The sequence below is a fragment of the Entelurus aequoreus genome, linkage group LG15 (genome assembly GCF_033978785.1).
Source record: "Entelurus aequoreus isolate RoL-2023_Sb linkage group LG15, RoL_Eaeq_v1.1, whole genome shotgun sequence".
In the NCBI taxonomy this organism is placed as follows: domain Eukaryota; kingdom Metazoa; phylum Chordata; class Actinopteri; order Syngnathiformes; family Syngnathidae; genus Entelurus; species Entelurus aequoreus.
Genome location: NC_084745.1, coordinates 29,565,835 through 29,582,117, shown reverse-complemented (window position 1 = coordinate 29,582,117; position 16,283 = coordinate 29,565,835). Strand labels below are relative to the sequence as shown.

Genomic DNA, 16,283 nt, shown 5'->3' with positions numbered 1-16,283 from the left:
TGAAATAAGCAGAGGCGTCCATGGTAACGTTGCTCGGATGGCAACATATGTATGTACCTTTCAGCATTAATGGTGCCTTCACAGATGTGTAAGTTACCCATGTCTTGGGCACTAATACACCCCCATACCATCACAGATGCTGGCTTTTCAACTTTGCACCTATAACAATCCGGATGGTTATTTTCCTCTTTGGTCACCCGAATGGCGTGTTTACATGAAGCATTTTTATTCCGGTTCGGCTTTTAATCCGATTAAATGAGTCCATACGCACATAGCTACTGTTCTGCTAAAAACTCGGCTCCCATCATTAAAAGGACCAATGTTACGTTGGTAATTCTAATACAGTAACAACAAGCTGTAAGCAAAAAAATCTTGTAAGCGCAAAAATTCTGAATCAAAGAGGTTGTGCACGGACAACATATCTTTGGGTGGACATAGAGCCCCTGTTTTTCTGGCAAGAAAGTTCTATTCAACCAGAACCTCATCTGTTTTAGGTCAACTCTGCAGTACTGTGAAAGTTTGTTTACACTGCTTTCATCTGTGCAACGTTTCCCTGTTTGCAAGTTGCCTGCTATCTTTTCTACACAACAACACTGTCCTTATGTGTTCGGGCCATCTCACGTTTGCTAAAGATAACTCAATCTTCTTTACACTCCTACTTTCAATCATTTTGATGTATTCAATGTTCTAAAATTCTTAAACAGTGTCAAAAAGTTGTAAACGAAAATATCTTGCTAGTGCAAAAATGTTCACCAGAACTTTCTGCGGGTTCTTCAAACCTAGTGACACTCCTGCACAGAACAGCTCCATTTCAAAAAGAGAGGTAAAACAAAAGTAGTGAACAGAAGGAAAACAATTTAAATAAATACTGTGATACGTCGGACAAGTAGAAATGCACAAAGCCATGTTTGGTAACAGCGGAAGTCTTTCAGCACCTGCAGTGATCAAACTCGTCCAAAAGATGGTGCCATAGCACACATAATAACACATTTTTCCGTCTGTTAGGTTCTGCGCATGTCTAAGTAAAGTAGTCCGATTTAAGGTGTGATGCATGAAAATGCACATGATAATCAGATGATTTTTTTCAGGCTCCATGTGCACAGTAACATATTAATTCGAATGATTAGATTAAATAAATGCTGTCCATGTACATGTAGCTACTGTCAATAAAGGTGATTGGAGTAAAGAAAATGTTATAATAGTAATTTTTTACAACAAAAAAAGGTATTTTGTTGTTAAATTTTAGATTTTAATGTAGATTAGAATTTTAGTTGAAGTACTAAAAAAATAGTATATATATATATGTTTTTTTTAAGTCATGTTTTCTTTTGGTACACCTGCACAATCTATAATCAATAGCTCACTTGAAAATTATGAAAACAAACTGGAATGAAATATAACATTTTAATTTCCATTTGAATAATAATATTTTACTAAAATAAAAAAACAAAAACACAACAGAATAAAATTAATGGGTTAGCCTTAAATAAAAAACTAAAAAAACAGAAATCTGTGAATTTTGTGTGTTAGAAAAAATATTGAAAATCAATAAATTTTACTACAAAACTGTAATCATGTTTACTGTTTCCCTTATTGTGGTGGACACTTTATTAGGAACTGCTGCACAATCTCATGTCAATAACTCCCTCAGGCAAAAAGAAGAAAAAAATGATTTATTTACGTGAAATTATTTCTTAAAAAAAAGTCAAGTATGCTGAAATGTATCACTTCAGAATTAAGGAGAGAAACTATAATGAAATATAAAACATTTAGATTTCTAATTTCAATATTAGAAATATTGTTAATTATATCAAAAACAATACAAAAAGACAATAAAATAAAAACAAATGTATTGCCTTTAAAATTAAAAAGAAAGTATGTGTTGTTTTTTTCAGACAAAGTATTGAATACATCCAAATAAACTATGCTTCACAATGAGATCATGTTTATTGTCTACCATTGTGTAGTGGACACTTTATTAGGCAACACTTGCACAATCTAATGTCAATTGCTCACTCAACAAAAGTAAAAATATTTGAATTTGATTCAGCAAATAAAATGTATCACTTGATAATTAAACTGGAATTGCCCTACATTAAATGGAAAATGTATTTTTGTAATATTTCAATCTTAGAAAATAAATTTAATGCACCCTAATCAAATTTACTACACAATTGCTGACTGTGTCCCATAGTGATTTGGACACGTTATTAAGTATGCCTGGACAGTCTAATGTCAATAGCTCACACAAGAAAAAGTCAATAAATTAAAATAAATTGATTTAACTAATTTAATTAAATATTTAATAAAAAATAAAAAACTTTAAGTATATGCTAAACGGTTTCACTTGACAATTATGGAAACAAACTAGAATAAAATATAACATATTTAGATTCCAGTACTAAAATATGTTATAAATAATTACAAATATAATACAAAATGACAATAAAAAGTTCTCTTAAAAAAAGTCTAAAATGTGTTTAAAAAACAAAAAATTAAAAAATACATAATAATACAATAAAATGTGTCCAATAGTGTAGTGGGCACTTTACTAGTTACAACTGCACAGTCCAATATCAATAGCTCACTCAAGAAAAAGTAAATGCATATACAATTTGTGGATTCAATTAATGTAATGAAATAATTTTTTTTTATTTTTAAAGGCTATGCTAAAACGTATCACTTGAGGGATATATAAAATAACTACAATTAAATATAAATATTTAGATTTGTTTTTTATTTGACTTCAAAAAATATTTTCAAATAATTAAAAACATAATCCAAAAAGACAATACAATAAACAAGAGTCACCTTTCAAAAAACTAATAAAAAGGTGTTGTTTTGTTCGAAAACATATTGAATATATCCAAATACATTTTTCCTACAAAATTGTGTAGTGGACACTTTATTAGGTACACTTACACAATGATAGCCAGTACAACTAAGTGACGTTTCAAGTATTGTGATCCTTTTACTTTGCTACATGAAGTATTCAAGGCATTATAAACAGCTCTGCAACATTGCAAGCTACAATAGTAAATATAATTTGACAGTTCCAATTACCCCCATTTTACAGCCATTATTAAGAAATGAGAAAACCAGGACTCACATGTTTCATGCAGTATATTCATGCGAACTGATTTTTGTGTGCAGGCTTGACATCTGAACCCACGCATTTGCACCATCCAGCACACAGCCAGCTGACCCAGGACCCAGCAACTGGACACACACTGCTCATCAGCACCATGCCTATAACACACATGCCACAAATATGTAAGAAAAAACACACACGCGATATGTTAAGGATGTAAAGGTTGCTTTGAAAGAAACACAGCAGTGTTCTTCTCCCTATGCAGCCTCTCCAGACACTCCCATCCCATCACCTCCTCAGGGTCAAGCACCAGAGATGTACAAACACTTTCCTCAGCCTATATGCCCTCCAACCAGTCCTTCACCCTCAGCACAGGCAGACCACTGATCCCAGATCTGTGTCCTATACTTTAGTACATCATCTAAATCATAAATGTAAGACAACTCTATATAAAGTTAGACTGCAATTTAGTTCAGCCTGCAGTTGAATTCAGACTCAAAGGTTACTGCTTATTAGGAAATGTAATATGGGGTGTTTTTTGTATATGAAAGTTATAATATAATACAGTATGTAAATAACCACAGAGTAAAATAGTCTGATGTTAAATGCAGATAATGAATGTTGATATTTTAAAAAGGTATTTGTACATAGTATAAGGGTTATAGGGCGTGAAGTAAATAGATGTAAGTACAGTTTCTTCGAATATTAAATAGGGAAATTTGTTTTTAAATTAACCTTGCATGTTTGTGATATTTTATATTTCCCCAGAAGCAACAGGCTTTGTATGGAGGTTAATTTGTGTCTTTATTTCCAAAACATATTTCTTTTTTTTTTTAACAATGAATTTATGTCATTTATGTCAATTATGAGTCCTTTGGGTTTGGATTTTCTGAACTGTATTTTTTTAATTTTTTTATTTTTTACATCAAATTATTCTGACATTTCATAGAACAAAAAATAGTGAAAAAAATGTATTTCATTGAAATTAAATGTACAATATGCCTCTTTGGCTGAGCAAGACCCATGTCACGTGATCACAAGCTTGACACCTCATTGGTGGGTTCCGAGACACTGTTTACAGGAAATATATCTTGAGTTTTAAGAAACACATTTTTTTGCACTTCATTTTTTTGCACTGACTTTTAAAACAATTTATTTTACTAAATCGAAATTTTAAACTCAATTTATTCAGTTAAATAGTCAGTATAATTTGATGCAAAAATAATGAAAACGCAATGAATTAAGTTACATAAATTCAGTGTAAAAAAAATCGTATTAATTCCAATTTTAAATCGATTCATAATTTTAAAAAAATATTTTTTTATCTTTTCCATCCACCGATCAATTTTTTACTGCTTGTCCCTTTCGGGGAGCCTATCTTTAAGAATACATTTAAAAAAATATGTTTTAGGCCATCTCTGCGTGCATAGAGGAGTTATTGTGACCTGTAACTTGTTCTTAAAACGTTTTATAATTTTTATACCAAATAATATAGTGCAAGAATCGGTTTGAATCAAGGCTTGTTTTAAGAGTTATTTAAATATCACAAACATGTTTAACAAATACCTCCCTGATAGTGTCAATCTGGCATAACATTTACATAACTTGTTAAGTTTAAGTTTTGATACAGCTATCGTATTTGATCCTGTGCTTAATAAAGTGTTTGATGAATGTATATGTAGCATACTGTATGCACTAATTAGTACCAATTGATTTGTTTTTCAATAAAAAAATTTGTAGGAACAAACTTCCCCCTATTTTCCTGGAAAATGTCCCTTATTTTAAAAAAAATAATGTAAATAATTATTGTATTTTTGGAATACATTTAAAAAAAATACATTTAGGCCATAACCTGATTTGAAAAGGGTTTATCTGTCACAAAGTGTTGGTGACGAACCCCAAGATGCAGAGATGGCAGGCTTGGTGCAGGAAAACCAAATTTAATGTCCAAAATAAAGGTAAAACACAAACCAGGAACTAGGACACAGGAAACAGTATACCAGGAAAACAGGAAACGAGGAACTAGAAGACAGCTCACAGCATACAGGAAACGGCTAACAGCTATCCGGATTCAGCATACAGGTAGTAGCTACAGCTACAACGACAATACTCCAGCCTACACTGGAGGGCAAGGCAGGTCTAAATAGCAGCCGGCTGATTGACACCAGGTGTGGCCGCAGCTGAGGGGAAACAGCGCTCAGGGAGACAAGCAGGAAACTGAACCAAAATAAGAGCGCTGACAGGAAATAAAACACAGAGGAAAAACTAAAACATAACCAAACTGTCAGGGACAAGCCTGACATTATCATCATTACTGTACCAAATAATTTATTGCATGAATCGGTTTGAATCAAGAATTGTATTGAATCGATTCGAACCACCACAAGAATTTGAATCTTATCGCGACTGACGCGACTTCTTGTAAAATTCACATTCCTATTAATTAAATATTATAAACATGTTCAATAATACCTCTCTGACAGTGTCAATACAAAGAAACATTTATATATTTTGTTAAGTTTCACTTTTGATAGTTATATATATGTGATCCTGTGCTTCATTAAGTATTTGATTAACTAATATGCATATATATATATATATATATATATATATATATATATATATATATATATATATATATATATATATATATATATGAATTAATACTCTATTTATTTTATTGAAAAAATATTTTTTTTAGTAGGAAAAAAATTCCCTTTTCTTTCCCAGAGAAACTGTCTACTTTTTCCTGGAAAATTCTCACTTTCTTCCTGGGGAAAACATTTTCTTTTGTGGGGAAATGTTCCCTTTCTTTCCCCGGGAAAATGTCCACTTTTTTCCCGGTAAAAATGTCCGCTTTTTTCCCCAGGAAAATGTCCTTCCCCCCAACCCCAAAATGTTCACTTTTATTCAAAGAAAATCTTTACTTTTTTTCCTCAGGAAAATTTCTCTTATTTTCCAGGAAAATGTCACATTTTTCAATATGTTAGGTAGTTTAATGGCACAATTTTTTTGTGCAATATTTCTTTCCAATTGTATAATTTTTCATTGGGAAAAAATACGACATTGATAAAAATATATTTTTGATATATTTGTACAAGAAATTCATCATTCCCTCACATGCTTCCATCAGCCAGGAGTGTGCAGTTTATTCCCAGGTTATTGAAACCTCACTCCTGGTGAGGTTGTTCATAAAGAAACTAAAACATTTTTTTTTACCTGTTTCTTTGATCATTTATTTGTGAAAACCATGATGTGAAACATCCCAGCTGAAAATGAGTCGCACTGGACGAGATGTACTTTTAAATACGCGTTCGTAGCGCCAGCCACACAGAATCACATTGTTGGAGTGTGTTCAAGGCGCTGTGGGATAACACCGAGAGATTTCATTGTCTGTATATTGTTGTGTGACTCAGACAAAAGCACTCAGGTTATTTATGGCTGTCGAGAATCAACATTGGCCAAATCCTCCTATCAAGTCCATAATGGACACGCCGCCTGGCTTGGGTCAAAACAACAGCAAACCACAATAGGAGGAGGTGTGCATGTGTATATACTGTATGTGTGCATGCTGCCGCCTGCAATTTATTTATAAGTGCACACGGTGTGTTTTTGGAAGAGTGTGTACCCAGAGGAACTTTAATCAAAGGCACATAGTGTGGAGGCATGGGGGGCTCGTCGCTCTCTTCTGCCTCAGATAAAACTGGGTGTTAGCATGCCAGTCACATATCTCATCTGAGAGCCTCTTCCACACACGCATACACACACACACACACACACACACACACACACACACACACACACACACACACACACACACACACACACACACACACACACACACACACACATACACACACACACACACACACACACACGTGCACACGCACACACCTGACACCGCACCGTTACACACCACCGTGATGTGGCAGCTCCACCTAAACAAAGGTAGGGGTGTGAAGGATACCGTTTAGGATGGACAGGAGTACAGCAATCTTGGCCTAATTAATGCATAAATGTGCTGAAATAAACTTATTTTTGAAACCTGTATGCAATACAGTAGTACTCAACTTACTGGTAAAAGTGTTGCCCAAGAGGGCCTTAAAGGCCTACTGAAACCCACTACTACCGACCACGCAGTCTGATAGTTTATATATCAATGATGAAATCTTAACACTGCAACACATGCCAATACAGATTACTAAAGTGCAATTTTGAATTTCGCGCAAAACATCCTGCTGAAAACGTCTCGGCATGATGACGCCTACGCGTGACGTCACGGATTGTAGAGGACATTTTGGGACAGCATTGTGGCCAGCTATTAAGTCGTCTGTTTTCATCTCAAAATTCCACAGTATTCTGGACATCTGTGTTGGTGAATCTTTTGCAATTTGTTCAATGAACAATGGAGACAGCAAAGAAGAAAGCTGTAGGTGGGAAGCGGTGTATTTCGGCCGGCTGCAGCAACACAAACACAGCCGATGTTTCATTGTTTACATTCCCGAAAAATGACAGTCAAGCTTTACCATTGGCCTGTGGAGAACTGGGACAACAGAGACTCTTACCAGGAGGACTTTGAGTTGGATACGCAGACGAGGTACCGTGAGAAGCTGCGGCTTCCAAACATTTGATCGCTTGCCCGTACGTGCGTGCCGCTATGTGCATGTCACGTACGTAACTTTGGGGAAATATATGTGCTGTATGAACTTTGGGGAGGTGAACGATACTTTGGGCTGTGGGATTGAGTGTGTTGTGCGGGTGTTTGATTTGTATTGACGGGTTATATGGACGGGAGGGGGGAGTTTTATTTATGCGCGATTAATTTGTGGCATATTAAATATAAGCCTGGTTGTGTTGTGGCTAATAGAGTATATATATGTCTTGTGTTTATTTACTGTTTTAGTCATTCCCAGCTGAATATAAAGTCCCACCCGCCTCTCACAGCATCTTCCCTATCTGAATCGCTTCCACTGCCCTGTAGTCCTTCACTCTCACTTTCCTCACCCACAAATCTTTCATCCTCGCTCAAATTAATGGGGAAATCGTCGCTCTCGCTGCTGGTGGCCAGGATTGTAAACAATGTGCAGATGTGAGGAGCTCCACAACCGGTGATGTCACGCGCATATCGTCTGCTACTTCCGGTACAGGCAAGGCTTTTTTATCAGCGACCAAAAGTTGCAAACTTTATCGTTGATCTTCTCTACTAAATCCTTTCAGCAAAAATATGGCAATTTTGCAAAATTATCAAGTATGACACATAGAATGGACCTGCTATCCCCGTTTAAATAAGAAAATCACATTTCAGTAGGCCTTTAAAAGATGATATTTGCATTTAAATGTCACATTTTAGACTTAGACTTAGACTTCCTTTTTATTGTCATTCAAATTTGAACTTTTTAGTACAGATAAGATCGAAATTTCGTTACATTAGCTCATGGTAGTACAGGATAAAAGATTTTGGACTCTTTGCCAACAGAAAAGACACACTCATTAGTAGAGATGTCCGATAATGGCTTTTTGCCGATATCCGATATTCCGATATTGTCCAACTCTTTAATTACTGATACCGATATCATCGGATACCGATATCAACCGATACCGATATATACAGTCGTGGAATTAACACACTATTATGCCTAATTTGGACAACCAGGTATGGTGAAGATAAGGTCCTTTTTAAAAATATTAATAAAATAAGATAAATACATTAAAAACATTTTCTTGAATAAAAAAGAAAGTAAAACAATATAAAAACAGTTACATTGAAATTAGTAATTAATGCAAATGAGTAAAATTAACTGTTAAAGGTTAGTACTATTAGTGAACCAGCAGCACGCACAATCATGTGGGCTTACGGACTGTATCCCTTGCAGACTGTATTGATATATATTGATATATAATGTAGGAACCAGAATATTAATAACAGAAAGAAACAACCCTTTTGTGTGAATGAGTGTGAATGGGGGAGGGAGGTTTTTTGGGTTGGTGCACTAATTGTAAGTGCATCTTGTGTTTTTTATGTTGAGAGGTGGCGACTTGTCCAGGGTGTACCCCGCCTTCCGCCCGAATGCAGCTGAGATAGGCTCCAGCACCCCCGAGACCTCAAAAGGAACAAACGTTAGAAAATGGATGGATGGATGGATAATTTAAAAAAAACAAAAAACATACTGATAATAAAAAAAACGATACCGATAATTTCCGATATTACATTTTAAAGCATTTATCGGCCGATAATATCGGCAGGCCGATATTGTCGGACATCTCTACTCATTAGGTACAACTTTAGTATAAAATGATGTATTTATGAAGATTATTGAGGTTGTTCACTACATGTAGCTGTGCACTTCATCGTGTATGGTTAGGATTTGCCAAATGTGCCTTTTTAAAATTATTTGTTCATTATTTATTTTTATAAAATTATATAAATAATATAAATATATAATAATCTGAATTTATTATTATATTTTTTATTTTATTTATATTTTTATTAATAATTTTCAAAAAATAACACCAGCCAAAACATATAACAAACAGAGGAAAAACAAAACACAAAAGTCAAAGCAAATTAAACCAAACCAAACAATCCCCCCCCCCCCCACTCACACACACATTCACACATTCCATTGAGAGAAGCTTACATGAACTACAGAAAATCAAAAATCAAAATAAATTTAAATAATAGAAAAAAAACACAAAGAAAAGATAATCATAATAACAATAATTCATACATCAACTATCTGACCAACCCAGTCTATTGACTTTTGCAGTCAAGATATTTCATCACAATATGTGGCGACTTGTCCAGGGTGTACCCCGCCTTCCGCCCGATTGTAGCTGAGATAGGCTACAGCACCCCCCGCGACCCTGAAAGGGATAAGCGGTAAATAAATAAATGATAAATGGGTTATACTTGTATAGCGCTTTTCTACCTTCAAGGTACTCAAAGCGCTTTGACAGTATTTCCACATTCACCCATTCACACACACATTCACACACTGATGGCGGGAGCTGCCATGCAAGGCACTAACCAGCAGCCATCAGGAGCAAGGGTGAAGTGTCTTGCCCAAGGACACAACGAACGTGACTAGGATGGTAGAAGGTGGAGATTGAACCCCAGTAACCAGTAATCGTCCGATTGCTGGTACAGCCACTCTACCAACTTCGCCACGCCGTCCCCAAAAATGGATGGATGAATTTAAAGTTACGGTATAATATAATAATGATTTTGATCGTCACATTTTGTTGCATCTGGTTGTCGTGTGTGTGACACAATGAAGAACATTGTATGGGCATGTTACATACAAAAACGGAGGGTGGGAGCTTTGATAATTTGAGGGTGGGAGCTTTGATAATTTGATAATCTTTTTCAACTGTTATTGTTTATTTATTTGTTGTTTTAAGTTAATGGTCCAAAAGCTGTGCAGTATGTTGCGTAATGTTTCTGATTTTGATCATCGGCATCATGTTGCATCCGGAGTGTATGTCACTATTTAGAACAGGGGTGCCCATTAAAATAGACCTAAAAATTAGCGGTAATAAATCTTCACTATGACGTCACTTTCGTCACTTGATTGACATTCACGGCACCCGAGGATCTTGTAAAATGATGCAGGCTGCTGCAACCTCAGTGTGAAGGAAAAAAAATGACCGGCAGGAAGGCGAGAAACACTTTTTATTTCAACCGTACCTCCCGTCAAAAGCCTAAAGACTGACCGCACAGTTCCTGTCTTCACAATAAAAGCGCTGCTTCATCCTACCTGCGCTAACAAAATAAGAGTCTCCGAAAGCTAGCGTGCACAAGCGAGCAAGCCACGGAGGTTGCCGTAAATGTATTTATTGTAAAGTGTAAAAAAACGAGTATGGAAGCTGGACAAATAAGATGTCAAAACCAACCACTTCAATGTGGTATTGGACAGAAAGGAGGACTTTTTTTTTCTCCTCCATTTGAAAATGCGGACGTAATCAGCACTACTGTCTGATTCTAATCCATGCAAATCATGAGAATCAGGTAATACACCAATTTATATTCTCCTCTTCATGAAAGAAAGGAATCTATATGTGTTAAACATTCATGTATTATCATTAAACACCTTCAACTTGTTAACAAAAACTTCTCTTTCATAAATAAGTAGATATAAATTATATATATGAATGGGGTAGGTCCCATTTAAAAAGTAGCTCGCCTGCAGAAAAAGTGTGGGCACACCTATTTTAGAACAATGTGTAGGCATATTGTTGAGAATTTAAATAAATAAAACAATTGGGGGGGGGGGATACTTTATTTTCCTTCAGTTAATCTTGTTTATTTTTCGTTTAATAGTATGCAATAGTATGCAGTGTGTTATGTTTAGAGTTACTGCTACAGTTTTATTAAAAGTAGCCTAATAGTTGTAGTTTTCAATTGTCTTATGTGTATTTCTTCCCCTGACATTGAGTAAACAATTGGGGGAAAACAATTTATTTTCCTTAAGTTAATCATGTTTATTTTTCGTTTTGAATAGTATGCAGTATGTTATGTTTATAGTTATTGCTACAGTTTTATTAGAAGTAGCCTAATATTTGTAGTTTTCAATTGTCTATTGAATGTGTATTCCTGCCCTGGACATTGAGTGTTCCCTGTGTGACCACTAGATGGCAGTACAAGTCTATGCACCACGTGATGTAAAGCCTCTCTTTACATAGATGTCATCAATGCAATGCTCTAGTTATCTGTCTTCATGGCTACTACACTAAATTATGAATAACCTAAACATGTTTGAAGACAAGGTAGAGTTAAACCTCTAACACTTAAATTCTGCAATGTATTCAAATGTCGTCATATAAACTGTATTTGTACGAGGGATCAACATTTTGTCTTCCATGAATTAGCAATAACAGTTTCAATATGAGTACCAAAAAAAAAGTGCCCCACGCTCCTGCAGGGGAATATTGGTGTGAAATGAATGGCACGTGTCAGCGATCTCAGATTAGAGTCAGAGATTGTATAGCCCATCATTCCTCCACTGGTGCATTTACCCATAATTCCTCTCTGTCTCCAACATATCCCGAGATTTCCCTCTGTAGGAGACAAGGTGAGCCTCCTGCTCCTAACTCTGGAATGAATTTCCACCTCTCCTGGGTGTGTGTGTGGTTTTTGATTATATATAGCAGCTCCTGGCTGAAAGGAAGTAAAATACAGTGACAGCTTCATTTCCAAAGCCGACTTCACATAAATGAGGGATTAAAGCAAGCAAGGTTCACCTCGGCCTCAATGGCCATTTTTTTTAATTTTTTTTTAACTTTCTTTTCAAATTATTCCTACAAATATTCACATTCATACTGGACAAAAAAAGGAGCGTGGGGGGAGTGTGCTGTACATCATCATGATGATGGCGAGCAGGTTAGGGAAATGAAATTAGGGGTCAGGAAAGGTGCGTATGGCAGGGGAACATTAGGGAAATGAAAAAGGGGGTGGATTGCTGCCGGCTTTCTGCAGACTTGTTAGAATAAAAGGTACATGTGTGTATATTTTTATATATATATATATATATATATATATATATATATATATATATATATATATATATATATATATATATATATATATACATGTGTGTGTGTGTGTGTATATATATATATATATATATATATATATATATATATATATATATATATATATATATATATATATATATATATATATATATATATATATATATATATATATATGGAGACAGAGGAGATGACAGGGTGGACGATAAGATGTGCGGTAATAAAAACAGTCCTGTGCACCCCGAGATTACATGTGGAAGGAGATTGGAGACAGGGGGCATAAAGAACACTGCATGGGATTATGAGAGGGAGAATTGAGAAGAATGAGCCTTCATTTATACAGAAACCATAGCAAGAGTGAGCTAGGACATTTTTACTGCAGGTATTGGACCAAGATTTGGCCTTTTACCTTTTGGCACAGGAGAAAGAGTAGATCTAAATGAACAATGTCAACAACAAAATTCAAACTAGTTCCTCATTCTCTTTCATGAAATACAAAGGTTTGATCCAAACAGAGTCAATAGTACACAATAACCAAACAAAAGCAAAAGCGATCTCAAAATCCTTTGGTTTTTGCTCTTGAAGTTGTCCTTTGCCCAGGGAATTGTTCCCTGAGTTTGTAAACATTCACAAAAATGACAGTCAATACCTTTGCAAGAATGAATATATCAATCCATCATATACTGTACTGATACCACCCTTGGTATCGACACTACCCAGATGTGTGGCCTGGCCGCTCGACCCACACCAACAGACACCTCGGTTGCTGTCATTTTATCCTCTCAATCTCAATATTTGTGGCCGACAGGCTCATATTTTGTGGCCCTCTACTTTATGGCAAGAATCCCACTATAGAAAGAACACATTGGGCACGACAAAGAGCAACTTCATGTAAGCAAGCAGAATGTCTCTGACCATCTCCAGTGGAATTCAACAGTGTCAAAATACAAAATAGTTACCGTATTTTCCGGTCCATAGGGCGCACCGGATTATAAGGCGCACTGCCGATGAGTGGTCTATTTTTTATCTTTTTTCATATTTTAGGTGCATCAGATTATATAGCACATTAAAGGAGTCATATTATTATTATTTTTTTCTAAATTTAAAACACTTCCTTGTGGTCTACATAACATGTAATGGTGGTTCTTTGGTCAAAATGTTGCATGGATTATGTTTTACAGATCATCTTCTAGCCGCTCTCTGACAGTCGCTTCCGGATGCGCCGTTTTGTGGGCAGTCTTATTTACGTGGCTCACCTTCGGCAGCGTCTTCTCCACGTCATCTTTGTTGTAGCGATGTAGCGTGCAAGGACGGGGGTGGAAGAATGTCAAAAGATGGAGCTAACTGTTTTAATGACATTCAGACTTTACTTCAATCAATAACGGAGCAGCAATTTTTCAGGACTTCTACAGATCCCAAATACAGATCAGCAGGTACCAGAAGGTAAGAAAAGTTGCTTTTGCATAATATTGCGAAACAAAACGCCAGATAATATGGCTTACCTTATACACACACCATAATAATACTTGTATGTTTGATGAGCTGACAATCCTTCAAGCGGTGCGGCTTCGTAGCTTACCAAAGTCGTACTTAAACATTTTGATAGATTTTTGAGCGCCGTGTGTAATGTTCTATATTTTCAATGGAACATTTAAAATGTTTGTGTTGTTTACTTGAGACATATCACCATCATAGTGCAGCCTACACTTATCTCTTATGTGTGACTGCCATCTACTGGTCACACTTATTACACTATGTACCAAATAAAATAGCTTCAATGCGGATAAGCTCAACCAAACGTATTCCTTACATTAGGCACACCGGGTTATAAGGCGCACTGTCGAGTTTTGAGAAAAAAAAGAAGGATTTTAAGTGCGCCTTATAGTGTGGAAAATATGGTATATTTATTATGACTTAAGGCCTACGATGGCTCAAGGTCACTATACAGTAGCTGCTATAGAGGTAGTTTACAAATGTATTCACGTGGTTAAAACGTGATTTTAAGGTACCAGTAGAGTGCAAAAACAAGTTGCCGCTATATTAAAGCTATTATCTTATCTGATTTATGACACCGAAAGACTTCCAAAGTTTGTGAATAAATAGATATGATCAAAATAGTATCAATTTAACAGAGATTCCTAAGCCATTTTGGGAGTTAATGAGGAAGCCAGTCACGTGATCGCGTGATGTAACAGGCGTAACCACAGATCCCTTCCCCATCTACAACGATGCTAATCAAGCAGACTTTGTGAGAGCTAACAATGATTACTTTGGGAAAAATTATGATCAAGGACCCTTTATTTTTGAGCCCAAACACAGAGAATGAGCAATAAGTTTTAGAAGCCGAGTGATGGATGCAACTTTATTGTGACACTAGCATCCACAGCATTACTAGGTGCTAAACATACAAACTAACCATAACAAACCATAATAAAACAAACACTGTAATATTTCCACTCTGGTTGGGATGCTGACCGATGGGGCGCTCACAAAAACCTGTTTAGGTGAAGAATTAATCACAATCCTTACGGAAGGTGAAAAGTTGCTGCAACTAGGGTTTAAGATCATCAGGACTCCTCTTCCTCCTATCCGGGAAATCGCAAAAAGCCGCTGCCTGACCAGGGCTCAGAAAATCTGTAGAGACTTTTCCCATCCCTACCAAGGACTGTTCTCACTGCTGGACTCTGGAAAGAGCCTCTGTAGCTGAACTTCCAGGTTCTGTAACAGCTTCTTCCCTCAGGCCATAAGACTTTTGAACGCATCATAATAATCCCCTCAATTTCCACCAAAAACGGATCAACTCGCTGGAATATAAAGACAATATAACATACATCCGTAAACATGGATGCATATGCAAAAGTGCAATATATTTATCTGTACAGTAAATCTATTTATATCTGCACCTTACTGCTCTTTTATCCTGCACTACAACAAGCTAATGCATCAAAATGTTGTTCTTATCTGTACTGTAAAGTTAAAATTTGAATTAATATAAAGGAAGTCTAATTCTAAGTCTAAATGTCTTTTTATCCAACTCTGGGACGTGAAAGTCAAGCAACCTGCTGGTCCATGGCCACATTTGTCTACTACCAGGTGAGAGACGCATGAGTTATAATCTACAATTTACTTTTAGAAAGTTTAAGACGAAGCTTATACTGTCAACAACAGCTTTAGCTCAATGCTATAAATGTGCCGCTAAAATAGTCTGTCTGCGTTGGCGCCTAAAATAACAATATCACTACTATTTGTTAACTTTCAGGTTACGACATGTAAATGGAATATTGTTGGCGGTTTCTGGATGTTTTTGGGGGATATAATGAGCGCAACAGAGGACACCACATCTCTTTCCAATGTTTGCATATTTGCAGTATGACTGATCTGATAACATGGTTAGAGTGCAGAAGTGTTACTCCAGTGACGTAGAATCTACGGAAATTGCGGAAGATATTCGGAGTGCAAAAATCAAAATGGCTTGACTGAATTTGTGGCATTTTGTGACATTTTAGATGATAATTGTGATAACAAGCATGATGTGCTGCATGTATTATGATCAATATTATAGTGACTCACTCGCTGGACAGTTGTCCGTTTGGTGGGGAAGTTTTTTCAAGTTGACTTTAGGTAAACACGGCATTTATGTCGGCACAGCTTGGCTCCAAGT

General features: G+C 36.0%; 1 protein-coding gene across 1 annotated transcript in view; it reads left to right on the top strand.

Moving 5' to 3' along the window:
* Positions 1-5,114, top strand: part of hnf4g (hepatocyte nuclear factor 4, gamma) — a 44,571-nt gene extending 39,457 nt beyond the window's left edge. The window contains exons 10-11 of the mRNA XM_062021172.1: positions 3,154-3,273; positions 3,357-5,114. Coding sequence (XP_061877156.1) covers positions 3,154-3,273; positions 3,357-3,478 — 242 coding nt within the window. The 3' untranslated portion in view covers positions 3,479-5,114. The remainder of the gene's footprint in view (positions 1-3,153; positions 3,274-3,356) is intronic.
* Positions 5,115-16,283: the final 11,169 nt, after the last annotated feature.